Genomic DNA, 21566 nt, shown 5'->3' on the forward strand with positions numbered 1-21566 from the left:
GTAACGCAATGGTAGGCTGAACAATGTCCCCCAAACATGCCCATGTCCTAATCCCCAGAACCTGTGACTGTACCTTACGTGGCAAAAGAGGCTTTGCAGGGGCGATTAAATCCTGAGATGGGGGATTATCCTGGATTATGCCAGCAAACTCAGAGTAATCATAGATGTTCTTACCAAAGGGAGGCAGGAAGATGTGCGGGAGAGAAATGTGATGCCAGAGCAGAGGTTGGAATGATATGATACCATGAGCCCAGAAGTGCAGAGAGCCTTTAAAAACTGGACAAGGCAGGCCTCCCTGGTGGCACAGAGGTTAAAGTCTCAGCACTGTCACACTATCGGTAGCCACTGCAGCGTGAGTTCCATCCCCACGCTGTATTTCAGCAGATCTGCCTGTTCTGCTCCCCACTTTCTCTAGTGAATCCTCTCCCCCCGCACCGCCACACCTCTGGCCGGTACCCCAGTTCTTGTATGCATAAATAAATAAATCTTTAAAAAAAAAAGAAAGAAAATCAAAGTGTGCAGGACAGACTGGGGAAGTGGATGGTGGGGAGAGACTTCAGTTGGAAACTTACTTGCTTTTGCAGTTGTTCAGACAGGAGTAACTGAGACATCCACCTAGCTAGTGAATAAGGATTACTATAAAAGTTAATAGCCGCGGGCCTCCCTGTTGGCGCAAGGGGTTAAGCACCGCACTATGCAGCAAGCAGCAGCCTCTGCAGCATGAGTTTGATCCCCAGCCGGCCAGGGAGCAACCCACATGGCGCAGCAGACCTCTCCTGTCTCGCCCGCTGCTCCCCTCAGCAGTGTACTTCAGTCAGTCTGCCTGTTCTGTTCCCCACTCTGTCTCTGGTGAGTCCTCTCACCACCCACACCTCTGGCCTGTATCCCAGTTGTTGTATGCTTAAATAAATAAATCTTTTTTTTAATAGAGGTATGTTTTATTTATTTGTTTGTTTGTTTGTTTTTATACGTGCACTGGGTACAATCAGAAACACAGGAGGGTGAGAGAATTCACCAGAGCCAGAGCAGGGAGCAGAGCAGGCAGAAGGACCGAGATACACTGCTGAGGGGAGCAGCGGGCGGCAGGAGAGGTCTGTGCGCCATGTGGGACCCTCCTCCGGTGGCCGGGGAGCAGCCGGGGATCGAACCGGCGCTGCAGAGGCCGCTGGCAGCTTCGCAACCCAGAGCTCAACCACTGCGCCACCGGGGAGGCCCTTAAATAAATAAATCTTAAAAAAAAAAAACACAACACTTAATAGCCTCAGGTTTCTCTCACTAGTCAGTGTGAAGCACCAATATCCAAAGAGGAGATACTGGATGGGCAGGTTTCAGAATGACAGGGTTAGAAAAATCTTGGCAGTTATTGGCATAGAGGCAATTACTGAAATCATTTACTCACAGGAGTAAATGAAGTCACCTAGTGAGTGATACTTGAGTGCAGCAGAATCTTGCAGATTTCTAAGATATTACAGGGCTTCTATGCATCCTTCCAGACTCAAGCTCAGCCTGGGTGTCCTCCCTTCTGGGAAGCCTTCCCTCATCACCACTTCCCTAACTCTCACCCCCACAGCTGACTCAGGTTCCAGCCTCTGGTTCCACAGCATCCTGTGTATGCCTGTCATAGAGGATGAATCACTTTCTATTATTATTGCATGTTTACCTCTTTTTTCTCTTGAGCTTTTATTTTTTAAGCTTTTTTGTTTTATTTTATATATATATATATTTTTAAAGATTTATTTATTATTTATGTATACAAGCACTGGGTACAGTCAGAAGCGCGGGAGGGTGAGAGAATTCACCAGAGCCAGAGCGGGGAATAGAACAGGCAGACTGACGAAATACACTGCTGAGGGGAGCAGCGGGCGGCAGGAGAGGTCTGCGCGCCATGTGGGACCCTCACCGGTGGCCGGGGATTGAACCAGCACTGCAGAGGCTGCAGGCAGCTTCGCAGCCCAGCGCTCAACCGCTGCGCCACCAGAGGAGGCCCTATTTTATATGTTTTTTACATCGTTCTTCATTTTTGTACAATGTATGCTTTCTCATCTCTAGTGTAGTCCCCGTGAGTCTCCCACCACCCATTCACCCCTGCACCATCACCATAGTCCCTTGTGCTCTTCCCGCCCCTCTTCCGATCCCACTCCCTTCTCCCCCTCTGCAGAATGTCTCTGGTTTATAGTTGCCTGTTGATTTTGATTTTTACTTTATTATAATTATTTTTTTTTCTTTACTGATCCCTTATTTGGATCCTCTACATTCCTGCTATAAGCGAAACCATCCAATATTTTTCTTTCTGACTTATTTCACTGAACATGATCCCTTCCAGTGAATGGCATGAGTTTATCTTTTTTGATTGCTGAGTAATATTCCATTGTGTATATGTACCACATCTTCTTGATCCAGTCATCTATTTTTGGGCATTTGAGTTGTTTCCATAGCTTACCTTGTTTCTCTTCAGCTTTTAGAAAGGAGGTAGCAATAGTTATTCAACTTTGTATTCTTCTGGCTCTCTAAAATGTTTGCTGAATTTAATTGAAATCCATGATTATTTCTTCTTTCCCAAGGATCCTTCAATAACTCCTCTCTTTCTTGCAGGCAATTCTATTACCCCATTCAACCAGTTATTAATTTTGGGGTATAACCTCTATCATCCCCTCTTTCACTTCAGCATCTTTCTTTGATCTCCTGGGGAGGATGGAATGCATTCCTGACCTCTTTCGTGAAATTGCAATATGACAAAAAATTATCCCTTCTCCATCCCAAATTCTCTATCCTCCTCAATTTATGGACTAGGTTACAGCTGTGTAGGTTAGAGAGCTCCAGATACTCTCTCCTGGGAGGTCTGGGAACCTGAAGAGGAAGGATTATCTAGCTGAATACATTTAGTTGTTAATTTCAAATAAGCTGGTGTCCACGGATAACTTGCAAATAAATCATGCAATTTGCAGCAACATGGATGGCGCTGGAAGGGATCATGCTCAGCGAAATAAGCCAGAAAGAAAAAGAAAAATACCGGATGGTCTCACTCATAGCAGGAATCTAGAAAACTTACATAAGGGACCAGGAAAATGAATAACTATAAGAAAGTGAAAATCAAAATCAACAAACAACTATGAACCAGAGACACACTATGGCAGGGGGGCGGGGTGGGGTGGGGTGGGGTGGGGTGGGGTGGGGTGGGGGGGTGCGGGAGAAAGGAGTAGGATCAAAACAAGGGTCGTGGGAATCATATGGGGACTATAACCAAGGTGAAAATGCATACATTGTGCAAAAATGAAAAATTATGTAAAAAATGCATGAAATTAAAAAATTTAAATAAGAAAAAAAAAATATATCGGCCCTCACAGTACCACCTAGTGGACAATAAGAAACTACCCCACCAGCTCTGAACCCATAAGGATAAACCGCCAGTTCTACTGTTATTTACACATCAGGAAGGAATCATCTGTTAAGAGAAAAGAAATGCCAAATAAATAGTAACATAGCCTCGGGAATACAAAATAAAGTGAGGGGCTACTTTGTCATAAGCTCCAAGTGTCAGTGGAGAAGTAATTTAACTACTACCCTTCTATACTACCCATGTCAAATAACAGGACCAGAAAGAGAGCAATATCTCAGTCTCTCAGTGTTGATCTTATCAGTGGCTTTCAAACTTATATGCTGCAAACCAAGTAGAGCATATATCTTACAAATGTATCATGAGACATTGACCTTATGAAGCATCTGTCTCTCTGGTTTCCTATTCCTTTATACTCTACTTAAGAAAAAATATTGGAGGGCCTCCCTGGTGGCACAGCGGGTTGAGCGCAGCTCTGTGAAGCTGTCTGCAGCCTCTGCTGCGTGGGTTCGATTCCCAGCCTACCAGGGAGATACCCACATGGCAGGGCAGACCTCTCCTGTCTCACCTGCTGTTCTCCTCAGCAGTGTTTTCAGTCCGTCTGCCTGTTCTGCTCCCCGCTCTGTCTCTGGTGAATCCTCTCACCCTCCCGTGCCTCTGACCTGTAATACCCCAGTTCTTGTATAAATAAATAAATAGATAAATAAAACTCGCTAGCTTATATGCAAATTTTCATACTATAGCAGGTGATTAACACTAAAGAAATTTGCCCCTGCAATATTAAAAGCAAATTTCACCATACCTTTCAGGCTGCCAAGCTTTTGTACATACTTGCTCTCCCCTCCTTGCCTTTGAGGTATGAGTCATGGTCTTCAAAACCCGATCCAGCATTAAGCCTCCCCATTCCCCCCAATAGGAATAAATTGCTTCTTACTCTCCCTCAACACATCATGATAGCTCCACCATAGCATCGCATTAAATGTGCCTCATGTTTAGTTGATTTATGAGACTTAATAGCTTCCTTAAATGAAGGTTCTACAGTGTATTCATAATTGCATCCCTTTAGACTAGCACAATGACTGAAAGATTGACAAGAGTCCAACAAATATCAAAATAAACTGTTATCAAACCATTAAATACCCAGGAAATGTAAATGTTAAATGTTCACTGTGGTATATTCTTTTGCAAAGCAAATAAATCTCTCCTTAGTAATAGTTTTTGAAGTACAGATTCCTCTAAAACATCTGAACTTATAAAGATTCTTACTTACATATAAATGAAATAAATTTTCTTTGTAAAATCATTAATGATGTAGGGAACCTACACAAGCAAAATTAGGCTTTTAAAAGTCTTATGTTGGGGCCTCCCTGGTAGCGCAAAGGGTTAAGTCTCAGCACTATGCAGCTATCCACAGCCACTGCAGCTCCAGTTGGATCCCCAGGGAGGGAGCTGACCCACATGGCGCAGCAGACCTCTCCTGTCTCCCGGCTTCTCCCCTCCGCAGTGGATTTCAGTAGATCCGCCTGTTCTGCTCCCCACTCTGTCTCTGGTGAATCCTCTCACCCCCTACCCCAGCCTACACCTCAGCTCTTGTATGCATAAATCTTTTCAAAAATTTTGATAACTTATTATATTGGGCACTGTGTTGGCATGCTGCTACAGTTCAAGGAGCACATGTTCTGATGATCAGGGATAACTAGTAAACAGGACAATATAAAGTAAAGTAATAAATGTCATTACAAACCTACGTGTAGAGTGTGAAGGAAGCAAGTGAAGAGAAGCACCTAATTTAATACTTGAAAGTAATGAAATTCTCCCAGAGACGGTATCATTTAAGGTACAATCCAAAGGCTAGTAAGAGTTAATTAAGGGGGCCTCCCTGGTGGCGCAGCGATTGAGCACTGGGTTGTGAAGCTGCCCACAGCCTCTGCAGCGCTGGCTGGTTCGATCCCTGGCTGCTCCCCGGCCACCAGAGGAGGGTCCCACATGGCGCCCAGACCTCTCCTGCCGCCCGCTGCTCCCCTCAGCAGTGCACTTCATCAGTCTACCTGTTCTGCTCTCCGCTCTGGCTTTGGTGAATTCTCTCACCCTCCCAGCTTCTGACTGTACCCAGTGCTTGTAAAAATAAAAAAATAAATCTTTTTTTAAAAATTAAAAAAAAAAAAAACTGGGGTGATGGTGACAAAAAAAAAAAAGTTAATTAAGGAGAGTCAGAAAGCCTAGGCAAAAGAACAGGCAGGAACAAGGACTGAGGCTCAGAGAATAGGGCTTTTATAATAACTGAAAAGCAGTTCAGTATCACCAGAACATGGAATTTGAGCAGAGTTGAGCAATGGCAAGAAAATGAGACCAGGTTGTATGGCACCTTGTAAGTCAGGCTAAGAACCCTGAATTCCTGTGGTAGTTGACTACAGCTGACACCCACCTCTGTGGGTCTCTGCAGTGGCAGCTGATTAGAAAGATTGCATTAAGGGTGTGGAATCACAAAATATGCAAAAATCAAGTGACAGCAATTTTTAGTTGTAAATTTCTCTTCCTGTATCACTAATTTACCCCACAATGCCATATTGGGGTGGCATCTGAGAAGGTGAATTTTTTTTTATTTTTTTCCTAAAGATTTTTTATTTATACAAGAACTGGGGTACAGGTCAGAGGCACAGGAGGGTGAGAGAATTCACCAGAGACAGAGCAGGGAGCAGAACAGGCAGATGGACTGAAGACACTGCTGGGGGGAGCAGCAGGTGAGACAGGAGAAGTCTGCCGTGCCATGTGGGTATCTCCCTGGGCGGCCTGGAATCGAACCTGTGCTGCAGAAGCTGCGGACAGCTTCACAGAGTTGCGCTCAAGCCACTGCACCACCAGGGAGGCCCTGAGAAGGTAAATTTTCAAAGGATCTGCTCTAGGGAAGTTGTGTGGTAGATCAAGATTACCTTTAAAAAGAAATAGGAAGAGGACCTCCCTGGTGGCACAAGGGGTTTAGATGCATGCAGCCTGTGAAACTGTCCGCAGCCACTGCAGCACGAGTTCGATCCTCAGGCAGCCAGGGAGCTACCCACATGGGGCAGCAGACCTCTCCTGACTTGCCCGCTGCTCCCCTCAGCAGTGTAATCAGTACATCTGGCTGTTCTGCTCCCCACTCTGTCTCTGGTGAATCCTCTCACCCACCCACCCCCAACACACACACCTCTGGCCTGTACCCCAGCTCTTGTATGCATAAATTAAAAAAGAAATAGTAAGAGAGGTACAAAATGGGGTACAAAAGTCCCCTTTGCTAGGCAGGACAATGATGGCCCATGTAAATTAACATGTTAAATTAAATTTTTTCTAAATTTTTTCTAAGTTTCATTTTATTATAACACTAATTTCTGTCAATAGTCTGAGCAAACATACACAGAAATCACTGATGTTAATTTAGTCATATATTCATCATTTTAAAAAAATTAAAGGGAGTGTTAGCCCTAAAACTTGTTTTCCTGTACCAAACTGGAATGAAGCCAAGCCAGACACATGATGTCTACTTGAGTTTATTCTGTTCTTTAAAAAAAAAAAAAAAAAAAAAGAGGTGAGGGATGGAGCGGGAAATAACCCATAAACACTGCGAATAGGAACCAAGACTCCAAGACCTGGGTGTACTCCCCCTACCCTCAGCCTCAGTTCTCCAAAATGCTCCCACCCACCCCACTTTCTTTTAAACAAGACACCCAAATCAGCAGCAAAGGTACCTGGGGTAGTCACTGAGATTCTGAACACTGGGGATGGGCGGGGGCAAAGTCCATAAAACAGGAGCTGGGAGCACACGGGAAGGAATGGGGGAGCGGCGAGGCTCTGGAGGGCAGAGCTGGGCCATGAGAGCTGGAAGCCAGGCAGGATGGGAGGAGCGCCCCTCCTGACTCCTGCTGCCCACACTCCCCAGGGCCCCAGGGAGCTCCATGGTCTGTTTCTCTGTCCGTTCCCTGTGCCCCGGCCTCACAGGCCTCGCGCCAAGTCCTCTAGTTCTTCTTCCAGTGCCCTCCTCCTTGCTAGTTTCTCCAGCTGCTCTTTGCTGGGCTGGCTGATTTCCCCGGCCTGGATCCGCTGCTGCAGCTCTTCCACCTGCCGAAGCTTCTTCTTCAGGTTCTTTATCTTCTTGGCCTTTTCGGTGGTAGCAGCTGAATCAGGTTGGTCAGAGGCAGTTGTGGGGGCTGCTTGGGAGCCCGGTGGAGCACTGGGGAGCTGGGCTGTCTCTCCCAGGGACACCTTATCTAGAGTCCGGCTCAAGGCCTCTGCCTCCCCTTTCTCTTGCTGCTGCCGCCTCTTTTCCTTCCGCTTCAGGTTGCGTTTGGCTGTCTTGGAGAGACCTGGCTCACCACCTTCAGGCCTGGATGGGGTGACGGGAGCGGTAGCCTCAGGGCTCAGTCCTGGGGGAAGTTCTGGTTTACTCTTGAAAAACTTCACATACTTGTTCTCATACCTGCAGGGAACACACATTTGAATCACTGACTTTCTACCCTTTTCATAACCTCCCAAATCACTCCATCTTTTTCACTCTCCTGCTGCCCCCCTTTCTCTGTGGTTGTTCCCCCACCTTTCCTCTGCTCTGCAGGTTGTAGAAGGGTCCCTATGGCCCAAAGCTCTAGATCTTGAGATGCTATTTGGAGGTTCTGATGAACAGAGGCCACAGGAACAGGACTAGTCACTGGTAAACCTCGCTCATCCTTGAATCCCAGTCCCTCCTTCCATTTCCTGGGATCCTGGAATCAGAAAATTCTTCCCTGAACTCACAGGCACATATGTTTTTTCTTAATGTGGGGACCCCGTTAAATACCCCCTCCTTAGGCCTAACCACGCACACTGGGACCTCCTCCTGGGGTACATAGCCTTCTTTCACCCTTCGCTGCTTGCGCCAGGTCCCGTCAGGTCTCTGCGTTGAGGCGATGTACTTGCCTGAAACGAGAGAATTAAATTGGAGTTACTCTTTCCAATTTTCAAGTCGTTCTCCAGCTGAAAGAAGGCATGAACGCGCAGTTTCCCTCAGCAGCAGTCCATTAGCGCACCTTTGCTCACATCAACCCTCAGTCTTGCTCCTGTCATTATTTCCTGAACGCGTCTACACCGCATGATGCACCTCCCCTGCCCTTGGGGAGTCTCTATTTTTATTATTTAGTTGGTAAGACAGGAAGGGAACGGAGTTCTTAAAAAACATGCATGGTTGTGTACTTCGTCAGCCTGCCTGCTCTGCTCCCCGCTCTGGCTCTGGTGAATCCTCTCACCCTCCCGCGCTTCTGACTGTGCCCAGTGCTTGTATGAATAAAAAAAAGGTAAAAAAAAAATGCATGGGGGACATCAAAAGGCAGTAAGTGAATGAAAGAGTAAAGGGAAAAAACAAGAACCATAGGAAGGAGAAATGAGCAGAGCAGCTGTTGTAGAGAAGGGAAGTCTTATTTGCAGATTATGAAAAACAGCTCAATTCTTAGGAATCTCTACTACAGATGTTAAAGCTCCAGTACACAAAAGACATATGTAAATGATGTTTGTTGCTACATTATTTAAATTAGCAAAATGCTGAAGGCAACTTGGTCCTTGCTAGTGACTAGTTAAATAGATCTGGAACATCCACATGACAGGGCAGCAGCTCTGTGTTATGGGAAAGAGCGGTAGATATAAACACACTGACATTAAATGGTGTTGATGATATACTAGGTGAAAAAATAAGTTGCAGGATAATGTATAGAACAGCAAATCCTCAGATCTTTTTCGTTTCAAGATCCTCCTTCCACTCTTGTTTTGTAATATGCATTTCACTACGCAATATTTAAAAAAACCACATTCATTAATCTCAGAATGTCTTCACCGGGAAACTATTAAGCTCACAGTGATAGACACAAGTTTTCCAAAATTTTCATTTTCACTTGAAGGCTTAAATTTTAGCTGGCAACATTGTCAACTGTTTTCTTTGAAGTGACAGGTTTGCTTCCTACATTTTCAGGAAAATGCTTACCAGATTCCAAGTCTGAATTAATATAGTTTATCAGTGGTTCTTTCAAATGAAAATGGATTTCCATACACAGGAGGTTTATTGGATGACTCCCACCAGAGCTTCTCCTTGAGACACAATCTTACTTTGGTGTGCAGTATTTAGTGCTTACTTCCCATTTAGTCAACATTAAAAAGATGTGTAACTTGGGCCTCCCTGGTGGTGCAAGGGGTTAAATCTCAGCACTAAGAAGCTATCAGCAGCCACTGCAACACCAAGTTCAAGTATGATCCCCAGCCAGGGAGCTGACCCACATGGCACAGCAGACCCCTCATGTCTCCCCGCTGCTCCCCTCAACAGTGTATTTCAGTGGATCCGCCTGTGCTGCTCCCCACTGTCTCTGGTGAATCCGCTCATTTCCCCTGCCGTACTCATACCTCTGGCTTACACCCCCAGCTCTTGTATGCATAAATAAATAAATCTTTTTAAAAAAAAGATGTGTAGGGCCTCCCTGGTGGGTTGAGCGTAGCACTGTGAAACTGTCTGCAGCCTCTGCAACTCGGGTTCAATTCCCACCGGCCAGGGAGATTCCCACACAGTGTGGCAGACCTCTCCTGTCTTGCCCGCTGCTCCCCTCAGCAATGTATTTCGGTCATCTGCCTGTTCTGGTCCCCGCTCTGTCACTGGTGAATCCTCTTACCCTCCTGCACCTCTGGCCTGTACCCCAGCTCTTGTATAAAAATAAATAAATCTTTAAAAAAAAAAAAAAAAAGATGTGTAACTTTCAGTTAGAAGATGAATAGTTTTGGGATCTAATGTATAGCATGGGGGCAACAGTTAACAATACTATATACTTGAGGGCCTCCCCGGTGGCGCAGCGATTGAGCGCTGGGTTGCGAAGCTGCCCGCAGCCTCTGCAGCGCCGGTTCGATCCCCGGCTGCTCCTCGGCCACCGGAGGAGGGTCCCACATGGCGCGCAGACCTCTCCTGCCACCCGCTGCTGCCCTCAGCAGTGTTCTTCGGTCCTTCTGCCTGCTCTGCTCCCCGCTCTGACTCTGGTGAATTCTCTCACCCTTCCGCGCTTCTGACTGTACCCAGTGCTTGTATAAATAAATAAATAAATCTAAAAAAAAAAAAATACTATATACTTGAAAGATGCTATGAGACTCGAGCTTTAATGTTCTCACCTGAACAACAATAAAATGGTGATTACATGATAAAGGACATGTTAACTAACCTTTTTGTGGTAAACATTTTGTAGTATATATGTGCACCGTATCATCACATGTACACCTTAAACATACACAATGTTACATGTCAATTATGTTTCAATAAAGCTGGGGGGAGGGTATATATTCAGAGCCAGGGTTTAATAAATCAGCAATTTTTATTGCATCAAGTATATATATTTTTTTAAAGATTTATTTATTTATGCATGCAAGAGCTGGGGTACAAGCCAGAGATGCAGGGGGTGAGAGGATTCACCAGAGACAGAGCAGGGAACAGAACAGGCAGATTAACTATAAAGTACACTGCTAGGAGGAGCAGTGGGAAAGACGAGAAAGGTCTGCTGCGCCATGTGGGTTGTTCCCTGGCTGGTTGGGGATTGAATTCGCACCGCAGAGGCTGGGGATTGCCCCACAATACGGTGCCCAACCCCTTGCACCACCAGGGAGGCCCAGCAAGTATATTCTTAAGAAAAATTGGCATTATTTACTGCAAGCGTATGGCAGTGAAGAACACGACGCCTACTACAGTCGGTGCCACCACCTTGCTTAAGCTAAAGGACCAGCAGTTTTCCCTCTGTTACTTTCGCACTACTGGTGTAAATGTCAACCCAGCAAAAAAAGGCAAATAATAGTATAGTATAAAAATAATTATGGGCCTCCCCGGTGGCGCAGCGGTTGAGCGCTGGGTTGCGAGGCTGCCTGCAGCCTCTGCAGCACTGGTTTGATCCCCGGTCGCGAGGCGAGGGTCCCACATGGCGCGCAGACCTCTCCTGCCACACCCGCTGCTCCCCTCAGCAGTGTATTTTGTCAGTCTGCCTGTTCTGCTCCCCGCTCTGTCTCTGGTGAATCCTCTCACCCTCCCGCGCTTCTGACTGTGCCTAGTGCTTGTAAAAATAAATAAATCTTTTAAAAAAAAATTATGTTTGCAAACATCATAAATAGATCTTAGGGAATCCCCAAGGATCCCTTTGAGACCCACTGTGAAGCGCATGCTCCCAACCTTGCTGGAGCAAGGAGCAGCACTTAATGTCTGTAGACAGGTTTCCTCTTCTACCCGAAATTAGAACATTCCTAATTGGTAGTTACTTTTTGAGTCTGGGAATGCTACGCTCATTAATTTATATGGAAAAAATTTAGAGTATTCTCAGATGCAAAAAATAACCTACCAAATCATACCAAATGGCAACAGTCTACTTTTGGGTAATGGGAGAAATCGGCAAAAGTATGGAAGTCCACATTCCAAGCCTTTAATGCCAGTTACCTTTAGAGGGGCAAACCCAAACTGAGGTATGAAGCGGGGGGGAGGTTAGAGAGGGGTAAGAACAAATTGGGGAGGGTGCACAATGGATTGTAGTGGGGGGTTGTGGGTGCTTTCATGGTGGTGTGCTATGGGGACAACATCTGAATCCTATACTTTTAAGATATGGTTTACACTGATGTAAACCAATGTAACCACAATAAAAAATTAAAAAAAAAAAGGGGGGGGTAAACTTGGAAGTAATAGTAGAAACCATTAACCCTTAAAATACACATCTGTGTGTCTTGTATTACTTATTTTTTAATATAATTTTTGTAAAAAAAGAAAAAAGAGGGGCCTCCCTGGTGGTGCAAGGGGTTAAACACTGCACTATGAAGCAATTGGCAGCCTCTGCAGCACAAGTTCGATCCCCGGCCAGCCAGGGAGCAATCCACATGGCGCAGCAGACCTCTCCTGACTCGCCCACTGCTCCCCTCAGCAGTGTATTTCGTCAGTCTGCCTGTTCTGCTCCCCACTCTGTCTCTGGTAAGTCCTCTCACCCCCTGTACCTCTGGCCTACACCCTAGTTCTTCTATGCAAAAAAAAAAAAAGACACTTTAAGAGAATAAATAATCATGCCTTGTTTGAAAAGGTACGATAATAGGAAATCAGAAAAACCTCAAGGTCTTGATCTTAAAGACTAGGTAGTTAGTAATAACAGCAAGTCAGGGGCTAATACTTCTACAGGGAAGGACAGTCTACAAAGAATAATAAGCAAAATCAGAGCCGTAGAAAACTGATAGTATGTTAAGAATGATTAGGAAAGAACATTTATTAATAAGTAGGAACATTAAACCAGAAACTTTGTCCAACTACCTCGTTGAGATTAGACAACAGGTAGGTATTCTAGGTAAGTATTATATACAGCGAAGGAAACAAACTTTAGGATATCACAAAAGTAGCATCTGCACTCTGTGCTCAGTCTTGACTACACATCAGCATGCTGCTGTCCGCTCCCTCCCCACAAGTGGCTTGTGTTCATCTTAGAGTCTTGACTGTAAGAGTGAATGGTATGGAGATTTGATAGTTGATATGCAAAAGAAAATAGCTATCCTTTACTGAGTCCTTGCTTTGTACCAAGCACAGCACTTAGTGTTGCTACAGATTATTTTCTTTCATTTTCACAACTCCATAAATGATTATTACAGTTTTACAGATGGTGAGAAATTTAGTAACTTGCCCAAAGTTATTAAGCCAGTAAACTGCAGCAGCACTTGAACTCAGGGTGTGGGTTTTAAAGGCTGTTTTTTTGCATTATTATTGTTATAAATGATAAAACAAGTTCAACCTAATAATCTAAGGATATATAAGTTAAAACAACAAAATGCTATTTTCATCTATCAAAGCAGAATTTTTAATGATGAGAATCCCAATGTGGTCAAAAATGGTAAAACCAACTTTTGTAGAAAATAGCTGGATTAACAAAGCAAGAATATACAAGAGAGTTCTATCGTTTAGCAACATTTCCCAAAATTTTTGCTATATAAAAACATTACTGGGGCCTCCCTGGTGGCACAAGGGGTTAAGACACAACCTATGAAGCAATCCACAGCCTCTGCAGCATGTGTTCAATCCCCAGCCAGCCAGGAAGCAACCTACATGGCACAGCAGACCTCTCCTCTCTCGCCCACTGCTCCCCTCAGCAGTGTATTTCAGTCAGTCTGCCTGTTTTGTTCCCCACTCTGTCCTGGTGAATCCTCTCACCCACCCTCCACACCCCTCTGGCCTGTACCCCAGTTCTTGTATGCAAAAATAAACAAATCTTAAAAAAAAAACACAACAAGGGCCTCCCCTGGTGGCACAGCAGTTGAGCGCTGGGCTGGGAAGCTGCCAGTAGCCTCTGCTGCACCAGTTCGATCCCCGGCCACCAGCAAGGGTCCCACATGGCACGTGGACCTCTCCTGCCGTGCCCGCTGCTCCCCTCAGCAGTGTATTTCGTCAGTCTGCTTGTTCTGTTCCCTGCTCTGGCTCTGGTGAATTCTCTCACCCTCCCGTGCTTCTGACTGACTGTACCCAGTGCTTGTATAAATAAAATAAATAAATCTTTAAAAAAAAAAAAAACCACACAACAAAACATTACTACTTGCCTATTATATAAACAAGGTTACAAAAAAAAAAAAAAAACTATAAAGAAGTTTGTGAAATTCTGGGACCTCCCTGATGGTGCAAGGGGTTAAGATGCAACCTATGAAGCTGTGCACAACACTGCAGCATGAGTTCGATTCCCCGGCCAGCCGGGGAGGTGACCCACATGGCGCAGCAGACCTCTCCTGTCTCGCCCACTGCTCCCCTCAGCAGTGTCTCTCACCCCCCGTATCTCTGGCCTGTACCCCAGTTCTTGTATGCATAGATAAATAAATAAATCTTAAAAAAAAAAAAACAGATTTGGTGTTATTTAAAAAAAAAGTAGTTTGTGAAATTCTGAGTTAACAGAGAAAAAAAGTTTGTGTTTATTGGCAAGACTTAAATGAGTTAATGTCTTTATTCATGTGAATATCTAAGTTGAGAATATGGTTTACAATGTTGCCCAAATTTATGTGAGCACAGGCATCTTAATTTTAAGTACTTATTTGTAGCACATCTCACAGATCTAAGTGTTCTGAGTAAGGACCATATTTTGAGAAATATAGGCATGTTTCCAAATATTTTAAGCATAGATATGTTTTATGTGTATAGAAAGACAGACTAAAAGACAGACTAAACCTTGACTTCTGGAATTCTAAATATGTAAGTGCGTTATTTTTTTTACTACTAATAAAATATTTTCCAAATTTCAACATGAATTAATTTTATAATTAATAAAATAAATAAATGTTTGTGTCCTCCAACCCAGCCATATTATTTCTGGGAAATCTATCCTAAGAAAATAACCCTAAATGGAAGCAAAGACTTAGGCACAAAAATAGTTTACAAAGTTCTTATAACAAAAATCCTGGATATGATTTAAAAGTCCAGTAAGAGAAGAAAGGTAAGAGAGGGTAAATGCCCAAACAATAAAACACTCTTCCGGGAATTTAAAAAGATATTTACAAAGAGCTTTTAATAGTACAGAAAAAGTTAAGTCATAAGGTTAAATGAAAAGGCAAGATATAAATATTTATATACCAAAATTGTTTTGGTTAAATGCGCAGAAAAAAATCAATTATCAGAAGGACATATACCAAATTTAACAGTGGACTCTGGGTTGATAAATTATATGAAGAAAAACTGCAAAACTAAATTTGGTCTTAAGAACCAGTAATCTGGTAATAGTGAACAGAGAAAGAGACCGGAGGCAGGATAACCATTTAGGAGGTTACAACAGTACTAAAGGATAAGGTAAACTAGAATCTTATCAGGCACTTAGAATTGGCAACACAAGAGACAGGTGCTAGAAAAAAGACTACAAAGAGTTAAGGAACAAGCAGTGAGGAAGTGGAAATAGTAGGTGTAGAGCTAATATTCAAGAAATCAGGCTGTGAATAGAAAAGAAACAGACATTAGGCCTTGCTTTTTCAATGAAACAGAAAGTGAGATCATCTGCCACAAGAGGGAGAAATGAAAAGAGAATGTCATAGTGAGCTGAAAAGGGCTGGGAAAACAGCCATGGCAGACTGTAAGCAAACCAAGAAAAAAGAACTGCAGAAATTATGACTATGGCAGAAGTGAACATCAAGTTATAGTATACTGAGTGTGCTAGCTTCTGTGCCTTTTCTCTAACCATTGTGCTGTGGCTTAGAAGCAGAAGCCAAGAAAAAAGTTGCTGGGTATGATTCAAAAGAACACTACTGCTTGCTTAAAGAGAGGATCAAAATGAACAAAGCCAATAATGAAGCTAATATTATGTGGCTGGGCACCCAGGTCTAGCAGGACAGCATCAAAGTAGTCATGAGGGGAAACTCGAAGAAATGGGAAAGATCAACAACCCAAGAACCTAGGGAGAGCAAAAGGCTGTTTGGTGATGGTGAAAAGGTGATGGATACGGAGGCTGAAGTAAATACGGGGACCACCTGAAACGAGGCGGTGTCACAGATGAGGTCTACATTATAGATTCTGATGTATTGCTGGTTTGAAAATATATAGCAAAGGGGTCTCATATAAGAGCATTCCATATATGTTAGGGACACCAAGAATGACCAAGTAGAGAAAAACTATGTAAGTCTAGCTCCTTGTGGGCAGAGGATGATGGCACTGGGGTTTTAGAGAAAATGCTACAATTACATGGCAAAACTTTACATGAAGACTAGAGTAACCATGGTAGATTAATGGCCTGTATGTAGTGAGGGAAAGAAAGAAAGAAAAAAAAGCAGTGATTTCTTCTCCTCTTCCACAAAGTCACTGGGAACAGAACATATCTCTTGATGGGAGTATAGGGTGATGTGTGAGATCTGGATTTTCATTAAAACTGATTAAAGAAAATAGTTTAAAAAATAAGTGTGGACAATATGTAACATTTTCTAAAAACACATTAAAAGCAGTTGGTTAAAGGACCTGCTGAGTAGAGAGCAGGAGAGAGGTTAGACCACTTTGAAATGTGAGGCTGGGGAGAAGACCTGGGCTGTCATTAGATACCATAGGAAAAGTAACATGTCAAGCAGCAAAGCAAGAAGCATAAATGACACATTTTAAAATGACTGTCTGCAACACGGCACACACAGTCATCACTTCTACACAAAACTACACATACATGATGAGGGCTACAAAAAACATTTCACAAAGCGTTTTCATATACACTATCTTACTTGACTGTCACTATGTAGATACTACTAAGCACATTTTTCTGAGGAAATTAGGATGGGGCCAAATCACAAAGGAAATCTTGAATTCTCAGTTTTCAACACACAAACCTCACATGCACAACAGACACTTCAGAATCTCAATCAGCCAGGCTGGAAATACTTCTCCAGCCAGAAGGAATACTGGGTTCTATCAACTTGTCAGAGGGATTGAGAAGCCACTACACACCTTCCTGTTTGCCGGCTTCCACCTTAAATCCCTCAACTCCTACATCACCATCCCCAAAGAAGGCAGGTGAGTGTAGCATCATTAAGAAAACTCAAGATGAAAGTTATATTAGATTCCTCTACCTTCACACCTCTGGATCTCAATAACCCAACAGTGAAGAAGAGAGAGAGTGAACAGGGCACTATGTGGCAACGAGGAGGTCTTCCGCAGATACAGTTTCCAGAAAAAGAATTAAAATATGGGGGAGGGGCAATGGGGGGAATGATAGGAATTGGAGGGAACTGAGAGTGTTGGAGCCCCCAAGGATGAAGAACATAAAAGAGATAGAGGAGCTCCAACTGCTGGAGAAAAGCCTAAGGGGCCCAGAGGGTCCTGGGGCATGGACCAATATTGAAGGACCCCAGGGTTTGGGTGACCGGAAGCAGAGACCCCCAAACACGAGACCAGAAGAGGGCGCAGGCGACACCCGGTAGGAGAGAATGAATGGAGAAGGCGGTCCGGAGGGCGGGGCAAAGGAGGGGCCCCGGGATGGGCGGGGCACAGACCCCATTCCAAGTCCGAACCCCTGCCCCGAGAGCCCGGGGAGAAGGGACTCCGCGCCTCCCGCACTCACCGCCGGTCTCGTCAGTTACATAGGGAGTCGCCATCTTGAAAACGCAAACCACTTCCGGCGCGAGCGGGCTGGGGTCCCGCCCCCTCCTCACCGGAAGTGGAGTCCTGCTCGTAGCAAGCCACCATCTTAGCCTTAAAGGGCGAGTGCCCCATTTCACGGGCGGAGGCCGAGGAGGAAGCGGGCGGAGAACCGAAGCTTTAATGAACTACATGCCCCGGGCTCATGTGCTGCCTCTGGGCTCCTGTCGAGCGCCTGCTGGGCGAAAAGCGGCCCTCTGGGCCCTGCGGGACGTTCCGAGGCACGCCTCGCAGGCACGCTCCGTCCGTCCAGGACCTGCGAGGGCGCCCGGGGCCCGGCGCGCCCGCAGAGCGGGAGGGGGCGACGCGCGGGGGCGGCTGGGCGTCCAGGCCCTGGGGCGCGCCCGGCCCGGGTCGGCGCGGGGTGGGGGGGGGCGCGCAGACTCTGAGGCCCCCGCGGGGCACACCGGCGCTGTTGGGGCTAAATGCGAGCCCCCCAATAACCCTCTCCCGGAGGCGGGGGCTGGGGTCGCGTGACGTCGGCCCTGCGCCGCCGGGGAGCCCGGGCGCGGAGACACGCGAGGCGGCCGCGGGGCGGGGAGCTGCCGGCGTCTCCGGTCCCGCGGCCTCGGGGCCGCTGGCAGCGACCCGGCCCAGGAGGAGGCAGTGGGCTCGGCGGGGCGGCGCCCCTGGCCTAGCCCGGCCCCTGGGGCGGCCCCGGGCGGGCCAGCGACGACGGCCCGGCGTGCTGACCTTCGACCCCAGCGCCTCCCCGGACTGGGCCCGGGGTCAGAGGGCTGCCGAGGGGCCGGGCGGGCCCAGTGAGTGCGTGATGAGCCCGTCCAAGCCTGCGGCCCGAGAGCAAAGGGGCAGCCGGCCCGTGACCCGGCCGCACGGCCACGCTTCTTGCCCTGCCCAGCTCGGGCCTCCCTCTGTAAACAAACCCGGGTGTCGGCCTCCCCCGCGCCTTTCAGCTGCCGTTGTTCCTTCAGGGCTAAGTCCTGCTAAACTCGTTTCCCCTACGGCCCCGGGAGGGGCCGACCGCAGATTCCTCTCCTCAGGTGTTGGCTCTGCCCGGTCTTGCCCGGCCCCACTCCCCCGCCCCCCGGGTCTGTTCCTTATCGATTCTTTAACCTTACCCCAAATGCCCCGTTTTGGCTAACGTTAGTGCCTGTATAACCTCTGGAACCCGGGAGAACGTTAGTGTCCACTACAGCACCAAGCTGCGTGCGGCAGTTAAAAGCAAAGCAGCGATGGCTGACCAGCAACTTCCTAAGACTTTGAAGTGGAGGTTGAAAGTTTTCTCTGGTTCCAGGTTGTCTCCCTTCCCATGCCCCACCTCCCTGACTTTCACCAAAGGCTCAGCTCTGAAGGTCTCAAAAAGATTCATTTAAGAACTGATTTGCATCAAACACAGTTATTCCAAGTGTTCTGACCCATGCTCTTCTTTCTGTCTGCCAGATCTAGCATTCTGTCTTTAGCCTTTTTTTTGTAAAGATTTATTTAAGATTTCTTTCTTTTTTAAAAGGAAAATCATTTTCTTTCTTTCTTTATTTATTTATACAAGCACTGGGTACAGTCAGAAGCATGGGAGGGTGAGAGAATTTGTTACAGGGCAGGGAGAGGGGCAGCCCAGACCCTGCAAACCTGCCTATCCTAAATGGGTTCTGCCATCCGCCGCATCAATACAAAACATATGAGACTTTAATGGGAAGGAACTTTAATACAATAGGAAACAATACAGAAAAGGCAAAGAATTTATTTTCTAAATCAAGCACCCAAAGTTACCCATCCTCTCGTGGGTAAAGGTCCATCCAAATGGGATTGGCCCAGAGCAAGGCACCAAAGCCTGCCACAAGTCTAAAGCATCTTCCAGTGGGGACCCACAGAAAAGGGTCAGAAACAAGCAGACAAGCCCGGAAGGAAAAGAGCAAAATCAAAATAAAAGCTGCCATTGTCACCTCCCCACGGGTCTCACCCACATCTGTGTCACCCAGTCCACGACCAAAAGACAAGCGCAGTTTCTTCACGTGTCTCTAGGCTCCATGCACCTCCTCCAGGTCTCCTTCTGGCTCCATCCTGCTTCCTTCCTCAGTCTCCTCTGCAGCCTCTTCTCTCTCTCAGCTCCACCCTCCCTTGGATGGGGCAGGAAACCTGGAACCTCCCCCTTTCCTGGGGGCCACCCTGTTACAATCCCCCCTTTTAATTTTTATTCCACCATATCTATGGTGGCACAGATTGGTGCCCAACGTGGGGCAGGAAACCTGGAACCTCCCCCTTTCCTGGGGACCACCCTGTTACAAATTCACCAGAGCCAGAGCAGAGAGTAGGGCAGAGCAGGCAGACTGACGAAGTACACTGCTGAAGGGAACAGCGGGCGGCAGGAGAGGTCTGCGTGCCATGTGGGACCCTCACCTGGTGGCAGGGATAAAACCGGCGTTGCAAAGGCTGCGAGCAGCTTCACAACCCAGCGCTCAACCGCTACGCCACCGGGGAGGCCCAAGATTTATTTCTTTATGCAAACAAGAGCTGGGTTGTAGGCCAGGGGTGCAGGAGTTTGAGAAGATTTACCAGGTACAGAGTGGGGAGCAGAACAGGCAGATCTACTGAGATACACTGCTGAGGGGAGCAGCCAGGAAACAGGAGAGGTCAGCTGCGCCATGTGGGTCAGCTCCCTGGCCAGGGATCAAACTTCTGCTGCAGTAGCTTCATTGTGCTGAAACTTAACCCCTTGCGTCACCAGGGAGGCCCTCTTTAGCCTTCTTACTAATGATAGGATGAAGACTGAAAACTAAAGGGATGTCTGGGTCTTGACTGCACAACCTGATGAGTACTAGTCCTAGTGGACTGTCCAATGGGACTTTCTGCAAGAGGGGATTCTAAAGCAACCCCTACTGACTACCTGTATAGGTCCCCCACCATACCCCAGGACATCCTGCCTCAGTTCTGGGGTTGACAGGAAGTGAAACTCAATTGTCTGCCTAGCAGACCTGCCTGGGACCCAGCACTCAGCCCCGGATGTGGCCCCCCACCCTGAGGAGGAAGAGGAGAAAGAAGAGGCTGGGGAGAAAAAGGCTGTTGTTTTTTCCTTTCCCTTTGTTCATTGTGGTTTCTTTCTTTCTGATTTTTATGATGTGGTTGATTAAAGAAATGAGCACCTGGAACCATAGGCAGTAGACGCCTCCTCCTTAGATGTTTTTTGGCCTTTGTTTCTCCCCACCCCCACCAATAACTGACTAAGGGTATGATGGAACACAGATCATAAAGAAGACACAAGGAGCTTAGAATGTGACTGAGTCTAACTTCTTCCTTATTAGATACATCACCTCTTGACCATCATTGAAATCTCAAAAAGTATCTTAAAAAGAGCATCTTAAACTTGTTGTAGGGATATATCTGAAGATGATGGAATGGGAAACAGGTCATACATAGAATGATGTCCCTAGGAGTATGTATTTACAAAGAAAGCTGAGTGTTGTAAAGATGAACATCATTCCAGAATTCCCAGATGAGAGTTTCAGGGGCAGAAAACTGACTGGAAGAGGGGTTAGGGGACTTGTTCTTATGTTGTATGTTTATATACACTGACGTAGAATGGGAGTCCCTGGGTGTGGCATGGACATGTGTATGCATGTGGGTGAGTGTGTGTGTGTGTGCACACACACACAGCCACTCTGGGCTATGTCTTTGAATGTGTTGGTTAACTAAGTACAGGACCTGGTGCATACCACACCTTCAACAGTATTGACCGTATTATAACTAAGGAGGTCATATAAGAGATGAAAAATGAAGAGTAGCAAGGCCTTGCATGTTTAAAATTGGAGGGACTATAGAAGCAGAAAGACAATTCCTGCTGCAGATTTCCAGTTCAGATGCACCAATTATGCTTCAAAACCCTATTACTCAGCAACTACATGTTTTTATTAAAATGGAGGTGTCTTCCAACAAGCCTTTCTTGGAAAAAAAAAGTAAGAACTGCTTAGAATCCCTGTTTCCACTAGAGGGCCTCCTGTATCCTTCCTTCTCTGCGACCACCACCAAAGTATGTATATATTATGTGTGTGAGTTGTGTACATATAGAGCATACATACATCATACACCCACACAGATAACCTTCCAGTCAGAGCTCTCCCCACCCCCTTTGTTCCACTGCCAGGTATAAGAAGGAAGAGTCCAAAC

At 46.1% G+C, this 21566-nt stretch overlaps 1 protein-coding gene across 1 annotated transcript; it reads right to left on the reverse strand.

Moving 5' to 3' along the window:
• Nucleotides 1-7132: 7132 nt before the first annotated feature.
• PYM1 (PYM homolog 1, exon junction complex associated factor) lies at nt 7133-17419 on the reverse strand. Its single transcript, XM_084256307.1, has 3 exons — nt 17371-17419; nt 8164-8257; nt 7133-7784 (listed from the first exon to the last, which is right to left on the reverse strand). Exons 1-3 carry the CDS (start codon nt 17402-17404, stop codon nt 7301-7303), a joined length of 612 nt encoding a protein of 203 aa, XP_084112433.1. The 5' UTR covers nt 17405-17419; the 3' UTR covers nt 7133-7300.
• Between the last annotated feature and the right edge of the window lie 4147 nt (nt 17420-21566).

Source organism: Talpa europaea (assembly GCF_964194135.1).
Source record: "Talpa europaea genome assembly, chromosome: 15".
Classification (NCBI taxonomy): Eukaryota; Metazoa; Chordata; class Mammalia; order Eulipotyphla; family Talpidae; genus Talpa; species Talpa europaea.

What these genes read in the sequence shown, in the direction of transcription:
- PYM1 (XM_084256307.1), bottom strand. Translation starts at nt 17,404, where the DNA reads ATGGCGACTCCCTATGTAACTGACGAGACCGGCG. An exon ending in TGTAACTGACGAGACCGGCG is followed by an intron (nt 8,258 to 17,370) that starts GTGAGTGCGGGA and finishes CTCTCGTTTCAG; the next exon opens with GCAAGTACATCGCCTCAACG. An exon ending in CCCCAGGAGGAGGTCCCAGT is followed by an intron (nt 7,785 to 8,163) that starts GTGCGTGGTTAG and finishes TGTTCCCTGCAG; the next exon opens with GTATGAGAACAAGTATGTGA.